This window comes from Cavia porcellus, unplaced genomic scaffold, assembly GCF_034190915.1.
Source record: "Cavia porcellus strain 051 isolate PalLab524CR breed Dunkin Hartley unplaced genomic scaffold, mCavPor4.1 scaffold_14, whole genome shotgun sequence".
Lineage (NCBI taxonomy): Eukaryota > Metazoa > Chordata > Mammalia > Rodentia > Caviidae > Cavia > Cavia porcellus.
In genome coordinates this window covers 59,923,807-59,937,324 of record NW_026947497.1, presented here as the reverse complement: position 1 = coordinate 59,937,324, position 13,518 = coordinate 59,923,807, and the positions used below count along the sequence as shown (strand labels likewise).

The following is a 13,518-nucleotide window of genomic DNA, read 5'->3' as shown; positions in this document are numbered from 1 at the left end:
TCTCTTTGCTTCCCCAACTCTTCAGTTTTCTCATTCCCCTTGGGGAACAACTTTCAGTGACTTGGTCTCCTGCTTCAGCAGCTGCCTGCCCCCATTTATCCACCATTTTTGTACCTACCGTAATCAAAGTACCTACTGCCCCTTTTGCACCTACTGTAATCAAAGTCTCATGTGGGCCTTTCCCCAGGAGGCCTTTGACTCTGACTGCTTATAGGGTACTTGCTTCATGCCCCTTTTCCCAAAACCTCAGGGGAATCATCCCAATTCATCTTTCTTCTGATTGTCCCCTGAACATCAGAAAAGTTCCCGCTGACAAACAGGAGCTATAGTCTCCATTTCTGGAGAATATATGAGCCCTCTTCCTTCTTCCCTTCCAAATCCATAATGGAATGGGGGCTCCACCCTGCCTTTAGGAAGTCCTATTGGGCCACAGACTATGCAGAGATAGAATAAATAAAAGCCACCAACTTTTCTATCCACTTCACTGAGATGTTTGGTGGGAAATTTGAACCTCTAGAGGGATACCCCAAAGCTCAACAGACCTCAGTCCTTCTGCAGGGATGCCCTCAGGAGGCTGCCAGTCCCTGTCTCCTCTCCATAGGCTCCACAAAGGGTTACGGGAAACACCCTGCTGACCCCAACTGCCACACCATTTAGGCTGCATCCTTAATAACTAGAAACAGTTTGACCAACATTTTGAGAATTAAGCAACATATCATCCATTGCAATAAAAATTTGCTTCCAGTATAAATTAGGATGTGGGGAGAGACAGGGAATAACAGTCTAAATTCTAATATTAGTCTTCAATTAGATTTGTTTTTCAAAAGAAAAGGAAAGTTGTCTAAGATCCCTTACGTTCAGGTATTTATGATTTTCTATCAAAAATCATACCTCTCCAACGGCCCAAGAAATAGGACCCTTAAACAGAACCCCATGCAGGAGACTGATACCATTGAGGGCCCTCTACCAACCCCTGGCTGTCTCTCACGGAGATACAGGTTTTTTCCCATCTGTTTAATGAAGGAAAACACACTGGGGGGTCTCCTTAACCTCCTCTTTATAATCCACAGGCCGGTGCACTAGCTCAATCCCTCCCAAGTGGCTCAGAAACTCCGTCATCAGCTAGCTCCCCAGAGAGCCTAATAGTCCCAGCCCCTATCCGTACTTTTCAGATATCCAGAAGCCCCAGGGAACACACTCAGTGTGGAGCTTCCTACTTTTCTAACTCACCGCTTACTCCGCCTCTGGCAGAGTTGACTGGAGGACAGGATTACTGCAGTGCAGGTGCCCTTTTCAGCGGTAGATTCCCAACAAGGTAAATAACATATAGACCAATTCTCAGAAGGTGAGTTTCAAACTTTGTCCCTTGCTTTGACCTCTCATACTAAGATGTCCAATTTGCCCGGGTTATTTGCTGTATGTATTCCAGAAGAAAATGAATCACAGAAGAGGCTAAGAGATATGTGGAGGAACAATATTCCACAGTAAGGAAAAGAAATCACCCCACAGAGGTTCTGTCCCTCTGACAGAACCAAATTGGGAATAAAATACTGCAGGTAGACTAGACAGGGTCTAAAATAATGACTGTTGTTATCATAGAAATAAAAAGATACATCAGCAAGACTAACTGTGCAAAGGTGAAAGTGACTGCATAGGGCAAAGAGGAAGATGTATCTCTCTTTCATAGCCAATTAGAAAACGGTTCCCATTCATATACAAACTTCGGTCCATCTTCCAAGAAGGGATGGGCATTAATGAGACATTTCAGTAGTCAACTAACCCCAGACATTCGGCACAAATAACACCTTCTGAGGAGTCTCTAGACCTCTCTGACCCAATTGTTGGACACAGCCTTTTCAGCATTCAACATTCAAGATCTAGAGAGTAAAAAAGAGAGGAACATTCAAATATATAAAAATATGTGGTAATCATGATTCCCCATTAGGTGGCCTTGAAGCCTTATAAAGTTTTCACTCATTAATTAGAAAGGCTTTATTCTGGGCTTCTTGATATGAAAATATTTGAAGCTAGAGTATATGAAGTTTTACCCAAATATTTCAAGGAAAAAGACACTATGGTAACTACTATTAAGTCAGGTTATAAGGTGGTGAAGTACTAGGTTATTGAAACAGTCATGCTGTGACCTCTATTGTTATATTGTTATGTCCTGTTTTATCTCAATCTCCCCCTTATTGTTTCAAAAAAAAATTATTTAGTCATTTCTTATGTTTGTCTTAATTAAAGAAAAAATTCAAAAAAATTAGGATATATAAATAGTAACTCTTTTCGATTTCCTATTAACTTGTTTTGAAGTCCTGTAGTACTCCCACGATCTTGTTTTGACTGATTAGACTCTGTTCCATTCTATATGATAGTATCAAGTTTGAAGACATAGGCAACTACTTTGAAGACAATAAGATTCACTAAGATACCCATTCTGGTTTGACTATTGTCTTCTTTGGAAGTCCTGTAATGTTTACAATGCCTAAGTTTTATTGGTCTTGTTCTCTACTGTTTTGTCCAACTTTATAATATCTAATAAGATAGACAATTCTTTTTAAGGAAACAAGGGACAACGTTGATAACCATTGTTGATAAACTTGTACTCTGTTCTACACCATGTGCTATGTCTATCCTTGGTATTGACTGACAGCTTTGTTTTGCCATATTTGACTGTATTCTTCCCCCCCCCCCAAAGAAAGTAATAAGCACTAAGGAGTAATAAAATCCAAGATGTGTAAATTTTGTTGTAAAAAAGAGAGGGAAAAAAAAAAAGAAAAGGAGCTCTAACGGATATAACAGCAAGTGTGTTTGGGGGTGTTAAATAGCTGACTTTATCAATGTTTTTGGAACATTGAACACAGCTGTTTGCAGTCTCCCTGTTTGAATGTCCACCTTGTGTTCTTTGATACTGTGATTTGAGGAACTATTTTCAAGAAAATAGTGTGTAATCTACTAGCAGGTAATTTCTTACTGTTATGGTTTTTTGTTTTGTTTTGTTTTGTTTTGTTTTGTAGTTCTGTATTGCGTGTACCCTTACGCCGCTTTGGTTTGTTTTGTGTTTTTCTCTTTTTCCTCTTAAAAAAAAAAAAAAAAAAAAAAAAAAAGAGAGAGGAACCCAGAACAAAGGCTGACCAAGCTTAAGGCTGTTTCAGTTGGAAGTGTTTAAGCACACCAAAACTGGCCAGGGGAAACCCAAGGCCAATCAAGCAAAGGGTCACTGTTTTAAAGCAAGAAAGTAACACTGAGCACATGACTGTATAGCCCACTCCCCAGGCCCTGCTCCAGGTGTCAGGTGGTCAATGTGCCTGACTCCTGGCACTGGAGAACTGATTGTCCCCCCCCCACCTCCACCCTGAGGGACTGGGCCAGCCAAAACCCTCACTTCCTACTCTGATGAACCCCAGGACTCTGCAGTGCCCCGTCCATGGACATTTCCATCTCTTTCAAAGAGCTCAGGGTGACCCTGGACACCATGGGTAAGCAATTTGAATTCCTTTTAGAAACAAAGGCAATTTACTCTGTTTTAACTTCCTTCTCTGGTAAACCCACCTCCAAATCCACACCCATAACTGGGTTTGAAGGGAGCCCCTTGGCAGAACATTTTACTCCTGCTTTGTCAGTTCAATTTGAAAATCAAATGTTCAACCATGAGTTTTTAATTGTCCCATGGTGTCCTACTCCCCTATGAGGAAGAAATTTCCTATTAAAAGCAGAGGCTGTTCAATTCTGGCAAAGGCTAACATGGATTTTACCTGTTAAGCCTACGCTAGACCTCCCTTTAGAGTAATAGAATACCTGGAAGGGCAAATTCAGCAATACCAGTAGTTATAAAACTAAAGGCCTCAATTTCCCAACTAAACATAATAGCTATCAGAGAAGAGGCCTGAAGTGGCTGCCAGCCCCTCATATACAGGTATCTCAAACCCAGGCTTCTTGCAACACCCCATTCGCTCCATAGTAAAACCTTCGGGAGAAAATCAGATGGCACAAGACCTCTGCCTTGTTAATGATGCTGTGATCCCAACCCACCCACCAATGCAGACCCATATACAACCCCGCCCAATTTACAGGAGACACAAATTGGTTCTCCATCTTGGACACCAAAGATGATTTCTTTCTTATTCTTCTTCATCTAGACTCCCAATTCCTTTATTCCTTTGAATGAGAAAATTCCATCTTGAAAGAAAAACAACATATTTGGGTAGTGTTTTTCACAAAGCTTTAGAAATAGTCTTTACCTCTTTACTTGGGGACTAGAAAAGGCCTTAAAGAAACTTAAAGAGCTAGGTGTGAACCCTGGCGGGGTCTAGAAAACAACATAGTCCTCACTCAAGCAACACAATTGGAAGGCTTCACGATTCTTTCCATATGGCAAGAGATGCTGCATGTGCAAGCATCACTGGAATTTTCACAGGCCCAGAGCTAGCAACAACCCCCTACCAGGTCTGCACAGCTTGCCCACCCTATTCCTACAATAGACCTGAAAAGCCCAACCCACCTTCTTTGGTAGAGCCTGTACAAAGAGAGGAACACACTTGGAGAGGACTGGCAACTTGACTACTCTCATGCCACCAAAGGGGGGGGTTGTCATTGGTCCTCATCAAAGCTGTCACAAATTGGGTTGAGGGCTTCCCAAGCTCTTCAGAAAAGGCCACAGAGGTAGTCAAGGTGCTCTTCAAAGAAATCGTGGTTTCTACTATGCCAGGCCCTTCAGAGGGACAATGGGCCCTCTTTTATGTCTCAAATAACTCACGGGATGGCAAAGGCTTTAAAAATAAAGTACCACCTCCATTCTACATGAAGACCTCGGTCTTCTGGAAAGGTGAAAAAGGCCAGCTGGACTCTAACACTGACTCTGGCAAAACTTTGCCAAGAGACTTGTAAGTCCTGGTTCTGCTCACTGTCAAGAACCCTCATGAGAATTTGGAACACCCCCCAAACCAGGTGAAATGCAGGTCCATTCGAAATGCTATATGGAAGTTTTTTCTATCTTCTGATACGGTAATGGTTCAGGCCACAAGGCTCTCATAGCTTCTTACTAATCTGGTCCAAACATAACAAAATATCCAATTTATGGGAACAAAGCACAAGCACAAGATATATAATTATATGGGAACAAAGTCCCACCAGCACTGAGTGTCCACCCTGGAGACCAAGTACTTGTGAACCTGTTAAGAACCGCAAGTACCTTAGAGAAGAAACAGAAGGCTCCATCTACAGGTAAGTGACTTCCTGGTGAGCACCCTCGTGGTTAGATCATTGCGTCCTTTGCTGAGATCTTCACTGCCTTAGCTAACTATAGTTCACGTACCCGTCAGACCCTCACCTACTTAAAAATTTGTTTTAGATTTGTTACTTCAGGATGATATAGCAAACTACCTGGGAGGAAACAAGGAACACCCTTAAAATATGACAGATAAGTTGCCCCAGGACAAGGGCATCCCAATCTTGGGACTGAAATTTATGCTTTGCACACTTATTTGGTTTACCTTTCTGCTGTCTTGCCTACTTCAATTACCCTTCAATGCCACTTTTAAATTACGAAAAGGCCACCTTTAATGTCCTTATTTTTGTGCTTCCACTCAAGAACCCTAAATGCAATTTCTGATAGCCCTATGGCCCTAGAGCTCAGCAGGCCATCTCTTGTCTACCTCTGCCCAGCCCAACAGAAAGCTCATAGCAATACCTGAAGGTCTGAGATGGGGCGGTAGTCAGTGCCACTTTCATATACAGATGAGCAGCTAAAGACACTACGATTGCATTTAATGTTTCCATCCGGATACTCACTCAGTTTTACAAGTCTGCTGCTGGCTGGACCAGTCTTCTCCAATGTATGTCTTGGCCAGCTGGCCCAGGTCTGCCTTAACATTACCTGCTCTGCTCTGATCCCTCAGAATCTTTCAAAAGGGTGCTTCTAATCACTCCCTTGCTGTTTTGCTGTTCCCCACAGGAAAAGAGGAAAAAAATCCCAAGACCTCTGATGATAGGAAGGGAATCAACTTCTACATATATGAACCCCAATGTATAATGGTCTTCAAGTCCCAGAAACGGAGGCCCCATCTCTTATACCCCAAAGGAGAACTGACTCTCGCCCAATTACTAGGGCACAAGATTGTATATATCAATCCTCTAATTTCTTTATTAGTCAAAAGTCAACCAGACCCACAAAACGTTCAAAGGTCCAGATGCTATTTTTCTAGAGGACTCAGGGCCCCTGTGAGTCAGGAGCCAGCATCTGTTACCCTCTGGCCACAACTCAGACGGGATGATCACCTCAGATGCACAGAACTCTGCCCTCCATCCGCTGAGATGGAACATTCACCCTAATAGACCTAATACCAGACTCAGAAATAGCTAACTTTCCCATCCAGGCACCTCTCACTGCAGCTCTACAAAGGTAATGCTACCCCACCACCCCTTCCTAGGATGGAGGGTGGCACTTGTCTCTGTCCCAGCCGTTTTAGGCATCTTGACTGGAACTTGTTTGTTACTAGACCGTCACATAACATCCAGAGAAGAGAACTTCCCCTCTTTGACTCAGCAGGATTCAGTAGAAAATCAATTCCTTGGCCAGAGTAGCCCTAAATAGAGCCTCCATGCTAGACCTACTTCTAGCATATCTGGGGGAACCCATGTGGTGCTGAAAGATTCCTGTAGTTTTCTTTGTTTTTGTGTTTTTAGTAAATGAGGCTGGGGTGGTCTTACCCTGGATTCCATAATTCAAAAGGCCAGACAAAGAAGACTATGGTCTACTAACACAGAGTCAACAATGAACGCTAGATTGGTCCTGGTGGTCGGGCAGCACCTCTCACTGGACCCCAAAGCCTCCTGCTGGCTCCTGGGTCAGTCAAGGTGCAGTTCTGGATTCCCTCACAGGTAGGGAAGGAAGCCGGTCTAGAAGAGTCAACGTGGAGCACCTTCTACAACCCGCAAGGAATTGTGGGGAAAACACCTCTCTGGGAAGGTAGTTGAGGCAGGGGTGAGAAATTCCTGGAAGGAGGTGGTCTGAAGGGCAGAGAGATAAAGGAAGCTGGCTGTGTCCAAACCACTGAGAGCCACTGTTCTGACAGGTGGAGCAGCGCTGGGAAAGACAAGAGGGTGCAAGCAGGACAGGCATGGGGCCAAGCACGCTCTCCCCAGGAGCACACCCCAACAGCTAACCCTGCAGGGGGATGGGGGACATGCGCTGGCCCTGTGGGACTCCCCGACACCCGAGTGACCCCGACTGCACGGTAATCAACTACCGTCTCGGTGTATTTGTGGTTTTCACCCTCCAGCCCCATGGGCTTCCAGCACAGCTCCTCAAGGGTCCACTGGGGACTGAACCCCCTCCCCCGAGAAAGGAGGCGCCACGCCCACCTCCCCTGCAGGACTCGCTTCCCCGCACCGGGGGAGCGTCCCGGGAGACCAGTGTGCGCCGCGCCCCGCTCCGCGCCCCTGCGCCGCGCCCCCTGCTGTCACCGGCCGGACCCGGCCTCGCCAGCGCCCTCCCCGCCCCGCGCCCCTGCGCCGCGCCCCCTGCTGTCACCAGCCGGACCGGCCTCGCCAGCGCCCTCCCCGCCCCGCGCCCGCGCCGCGCTACTGACCTGGGCCGGCGCGGCTACCAGAACCGAGCGGCCGCGGGGGGCTGCGCCTTGGCCTTCGCGGGCCGCGGCTTGGCGGGCGGCGAGCGGAGCTCTGCGCGGGGACGCGGCGACCTGGCCGGGGACCGCGGCTTGGCGGGCGGCGGGGACCTGGCGGGGGGCCGCGGCTTGGCGGGCGGCGGGGACCTCGGAGGGGACCGCGGCTTGGCGGGCGGCGGCTTGGGCTTCGGAGGGGACTTGGCGCGGCGGCTGGTGAGGGGGCCGAGAGAAGCTGTCCCCGCGTCCCCCAGGTCCCCCGCGTCTCCTGCGCCTCCCGCACCCTCAAGTCCACGGCGTCCCCTGCGACCCCGAGTCTCCCAGGTCCGCCGCGTTCCCCAAGTCCCCCAGCTCCCCAGATTCCCCAGGGACCCGCCCCCGCCCCCCGAGTCCCCTCGTCCTCCAGGTCCTCCTTGTTCCCCGTGCCCCTGGCCGGCGGGCGACACCCACCTGATGCGCTGGCAGGCGCAGCACACCCAGTCCTCCTCCTGGCGCTCGTAGAAGCAGCCGCTGCGGCACAGGCTGTACCTGCGGTCCACCAGCTCGCGCTTGGAGTTGAGGAAGGTGAAGGGCGGGCAGCAGCGGATGATGAAGTGCTCCGACAGCCGCTGGTTCTTGGACAGGCGCGGGCCCTCCTTGGCCCCCTTCTGGCTCATCTCACTGCGGGGACAGGGACAACAGGGCCGCGTCAGCGGGGAGGGCGGTCTGGGACATACACGGTCTGCCCCACACCACTGAGAGCTGAGGCAGAGCATCTCTGAAAGTCGTGTTTTCTTAGAGAGAGAGAGAGAGAGATGTAGGACAGGGGAAATGCCACAAAACGGAAAAGACTAAATCACAGTCTACATTTAGGAAAGGCCTTTTGTCACAGAAGGAAAACTCTAAGCTCGAGCTGTGCACAGCCTGTCATTCCAGCAGTGTGGAAGGCTGTGGCATCTCAAGTTCGAGCCCAGCCTGGGCCAGTTACTAACTTAGCAATGCCTTTATCTCAAAATTTAAAAAGAAAGGAAGAAGCAGGGAGGGAGGGAGAAAGGCAAGGAGGGAAGGAAGGAAAAATCGGTTGAGGCGTAGATCAGTGCTAAGGGCCTGGGTTCAACAGCCAGTACCAGCTATGCAACAGTGAAAAGAAACAAACTACTGACACGTGCACCAGCAGTTTAAATCTCACAAACAACATTAAGCAAAAAAAAAAAAAAAAAAAATCAGACAAAAGGATGCAAGTTGTATGACTGACTTTATATGAAGCTCAAAAATAGGCAAATAATAATAATAATAATAATCAGTGGTGCAGGAGGTCAGAGCACAGCTTTGTTTAGATATCAGTAACAAACCCAGACAGCCAGCTGGAGACTAAAAATGGTCTACTGGAAATGTGACAATTGCAGGGTACTTCTCACATTCCAAAACACTGAAGCACAGGAGAAATTGAAGGACTATTAGTAAGAACAGATTAACTTGGGCAGTGGGCATAGCTGGACCCTGCAAATAACTCCCTGCTGCCAATAACTCACTCTCTGTTGGTGATACAGGTCTGCACTGTTGTGTTACCAATAAAAGTCTGTGCAGAGTTCAAGGAGAGGACAGAGAAGGATGATAACAGAACATATATTCTGGGCATTTAAGGATGAACACATTAAAAGCAACTAAATCACTTGCTGTGGTTTAGATCTAAAATGACCCCCAAGTTTCAAGTGCTCATAAACTGGGGCTTTTGGAAGGTGATGAATTATGGAGGCTTGTAGCTGATTTGCTGTTAGCAGGTGAGGTCTGGTGGGAAGAGGCAGATCACTAGGGGTATGGCCTGGAAGGGTTTATTTCTCTACTGGCTCCTCCTTTCACTTTACCTGCCCTCCAGGATGTCAGCATCTTTTTCTCTGCTGTGTCCCTCTGCCATCTTCTATAGCAAGGTTGTAGACTGGAACTTCTACATGCTAAGTGAAAGCAAATCTCTCCTCCTTTAAATTGTGGGTGTCAGGTAGGGTCTCAGCAACAAGGTTTTGGTAACAGAAGCTGAGTTGTTGCTGTAATGCTTCTTGACCATGTGGTTCAGAAGCCTGTGGAACTGATTTGTAGGAAGAGTTTGGCAAAATTCTAAGACCTAGAATGCTGCAAGTGGAGCTCTGTGGGAGAGCCTGGCCAGAGCTCAGAAGACCAAAAGCACGATTAAAAAGTAGATGGAAAAGACCAGGCTCAGAAGGTTTCAGTTGGAAACAAGAACTTCATTGGCAGCTGGACTCTAGGCCATGTGTGTTATACTGTGGCAGAAAATTTGTCTACATTTTGTTCCTATTCAAAGACATTGTGGGAGACTAAAATTTGGGGCAGTAAACTAATTCAGATTAAGAAATTTTGGGGCTGGGGATTTAGCTCAGCGGCATAAGCGCCTGCCTTGCAAGCAGGCAGTTGTGAGTTTGATCCCCGGTACCGATAAAAAGACAAAGAAAAAAAGAAATTTCAAAACAGCCTTACTTGGGTTGTGACATGAATACTGTCGGAGTTCTTAGCCAGGTTTATGTGGGAAATCAAGAGCAAAAAGCCCTTTTTGAAAGTTTTCAGTTTTACCAGAAAGAAATCACCTACTAGAAGTAGGAGAGGGGAGCTTAGCTGAAGCAAAGATTAACATAAAAAAGAAGCCATGCAGTTTGGATCAGAACAATAGGAAAAATGACCCGAGGGCATGTGAAAAATCAGCGAGACTCCCTCTCATCACAGGCTCCAAATAACAAGGACATAAAACTTTCTTTTGAAAAGAGAGTCCTGGGATTCTCCAAAAGGAAATTGGTTCCCTGCAATTTGGTCCACTACGCTCAGCCATTCAGGACTCTGAGGCCCCTGTAGCCATGATGCAAAAGGACCTCTCTACTGCTACAGCCTGTGGCAGACCTTGGGGTCATCTACATGGTATTGGTTTTAGATGCATACAGAATGTTAGAGATATGGAGTCAAGAAGATTTCCATCTAGATTTCAGAAGAAACCCTGGGAGGCTGGCCTGCGTGCAGTGAGGCAGGCAGCAGAGCAACCAAGAGAGAAGCTGTGAGGGCTTCTACTAATAGTAATGCCATACCAACAGAACCACCCATGCTGTTTAAAGCTTCCATGGGCCACAGCTTGCCCCAGGGGGTGCACATGGAACTACTGTTTGTCCTACTGGGTTCTGGTCTTGCTTTGGTCCTATGAGTTTCTATCCCTCTATGCCTCCTTTTAGGAATGGGAATATGTACCTTGTGCCTTTGTATGTTGGTAGTATTTAACTTTTTTTTGACTTTTACAGGGTTTCACAGCTAAGTGTATCCTGAGTCTGAAAGGAGACTTTAGATTTGGAATTTCCAGCAATACTGAAAAACTGTTACAAGTTTTGCAACTCTAACAGATGGACTAAATGCATTTTGTATAAAGATATGTCTTTTGGGGGTGAGGAGCATAATGTTATGGCTTAGATCTAAAATGTTGCTGAAAGCCCCATACGCACATAGGCAGGACTTGTAGAAGGTGACTGGATTATGGGAGTTTATAGCTGACTTGCTCTTAGGAAATGCAGTCCGCTGGAAGAGACTGGTGGCTCCTGGTGTGGCCTGGAAGGGCATGTCTCCATCCCTGACTCCTCCCTCTACTTTACCTGTTTCCTGGCTGCCATGATGTCAGCAGCTTCTCCTCTGTCAGGCTCCTCATCACTCTGTCTTGAAGTCAGTTGGTTATGGACCAAAATCTCTACAAACTGTGAGCCAAATAAACTTTTCCTCCTTAGAACTGTAAGGGTCAGATATTGTGTCTCAGTGATGAGACACTAACTAAGGTATCACATTAAGGTGATATTTTAATACTTTTGGTTTTTTTAGAACTATACTACAAACAGAAAGGAGGGACAGAATGAGCAGTTAAAATACATTTTTTCATCTCAGTTTATGATAGTCTGAATTATGTTTTGTATCTTTTATGAATGATACAAATACTCCTCCTGAATGTTTCACCTGTTTTATCATGCAAAAGTAATTAATTTTACATAATGTTTACTTCAAAATGTTTAGTTTTTACTCAGTAATTTACATTTCTCTTGGAAATCTTTTTCTCTAATTTTTTAAACATTCACACATATATTTGCACTTTAAAAGAAAATCTTCTGTATACCTCACTTCCACATCTATTTACCTCTCTATTCTTCTCTTGGTAAAGTTCTTCAAAAATTGTCAATACTTTTTTCTCAGTATCTACATCTCCCATTCATTCTTCAGTGTACTTCTGTTACACTTCTGCTCCTTTCTTCCTAAATAAAAACAGCTCTCGGCTGGGCGAGGTGGTACATGCTTACAATAAATGCCTCTGGGAGGTTGAGGCAAGAGGATTGCAAGTTCCAGTCCAGACTGGGCAATTTAGGAAATTAACAAGACCTTGTATCAAAGAAAAGATGCGGATGCAGCTCAGTGCAGGGGTGCTAGGTTCAGTTCACAGCACTGAAAAAGAAGGGAGCGTGTGACTCTTCAAAGGCCTCCTGTTGAGCTAGTTGTTGTTTCCCCACTTTGGGCATCTCTTCATGTAAACTGTCCCTTTCCTCTGTGGTATCACATTCTCATGGATTTGCTCCTCTACCTCTGTAGCCTACTTTCCAACGTCTTATAGGCTCCCATGCTTTATCCAAAAGTTTAATGTTCAAATTCTTCTATATATAATAAATACTAAATGATTAATGTGTTCCCTTCAATCATTGGATTAAGCATTTACTATATACATAAACTATGCCAGGCACAGTGCTCTGCTGATATCCTGGACAGAAAGCTGGCTCAAGCTTAGTCCAATTCCTCAGGAAACCTCCCCACTAGTGGAAGAGAGAGGCAAGATGTGCTTGGGATGCATGTAGTTGTCAATGGCCATAAAACTAATGCCCTGAGTCTAAATACATGCAGGTCACTAGGAAGGGTAAAAAGATGGATTAAACGTCTTGCTTACAATGAGTTTAGCTTACAGTATAGATAACACAAACATCAATAAGGGCAATACAAGGGACTACATGATCTGAAATGGGGACCATACTGATAAGACAGCCTGGGGGGTTTATAAGACAGAGGACAGTATGTTGAGCTGAAGAACAAGGTAAAACTTCAGGGGAAGACACATTTTACCTGGCTTTAAGATTTGGCCATTTGGAGATGAGAGTTTGTGAAAGCATGGGAAAGGCTGATCTCTAAGCAAAGACACACTGGGGTGAATTTTAGCACTTCTGAGAGTCTTTGCACTGTCTGCATTGCCAAGTGGCATATAGGAGAGGCAACAGTGGCAAGAGACAGGTGATGAGCTGGGATGGGGAGTGTCTGGCCCTAGTGACTGGAAACATGGCAGACACCAACTAGCTAGAGATATAAACCAATGAGAGGAGGGGAGATCATCCTATCAATCTTGGACATCCTGAATTTAAGGTGCCTAGGACATGCATCAGGAAATGGGTATACAAAACTCAAGAATTAGAGCTATAATCTTGAGAGTCCTTTGCCAGATGCAGAAAGCACAGCCTTGGGATGGATGAGATGCCTAGGAACCAGTGATGAGCTAGACAAAGGAAGGTCCCTGGAGGAGAAATGGGCCTTAAACTGAAGGAAAAGTCAAGGAGAAAAGGGCATCCAGAGAGGTAGGATGACAGCCTTAGAAGAAAAATTTTCAAATTTTCCAGAGAGGATAGTGGCCAGTAATATCCAAAGAAGTTTTTTCTTCAACCAGGTATTTATAAACAATGAGAAACTACAGCTAACTTATAGAGTCTGAGTAAAGTCCCTGAAGATCTGCTGAACCCCTTCCCAAATCCTGCACATTTTTGCAAAGTTCAGCTCAGTTTCTTCCCACTTGGAAAATACTGAAATGAAACAGTTCTGGCTTAACTCACAGGAGGGATTTCCATGCCCACTGCAT

At 45.7% G+C, this 13,518-nt stretch overlaps 1 protein-coding gene across 5 annotated transcripts in view; it reads right to left on the bottom strand.

Moving 5' to 3' along the window:
- Positions 1 to 13,518, bottom strand: part of Mobp (myelin associated oligodendrocyte basic protein) — a 55,403-nt gene that overhangs the window by 25,794 nt on the left and 16,091 nt on the right. For 4 of the 5 annotated variants that reach the window (XR_010051528.1, XR_010051531.1, XR_010051529.1 and 1 more), the window contains 2 exons: positions 8,073 to 8,282; positions 7,590 to 7,835 (listed from right to left, as the gene is read on the bottom strand). Coding sequence is in view for 1 of the 5 variants with exons in the window: in XM_063260949.1 (XP_063117019.1) it covers positions 7,604 to 7,835; positions 8,073 to 8,278 (438 nt within the window). In the remaining 4 variants the exon portion in view is untranslated. Of the gene's footprint in view, positions 1 to 7,588; positions 7,836 to 8,072; positions 8,283 to 13,518 lie in introns of those variants that run through there. The other variant, XM_063260949.1, reaches the window with a different exon arrangement.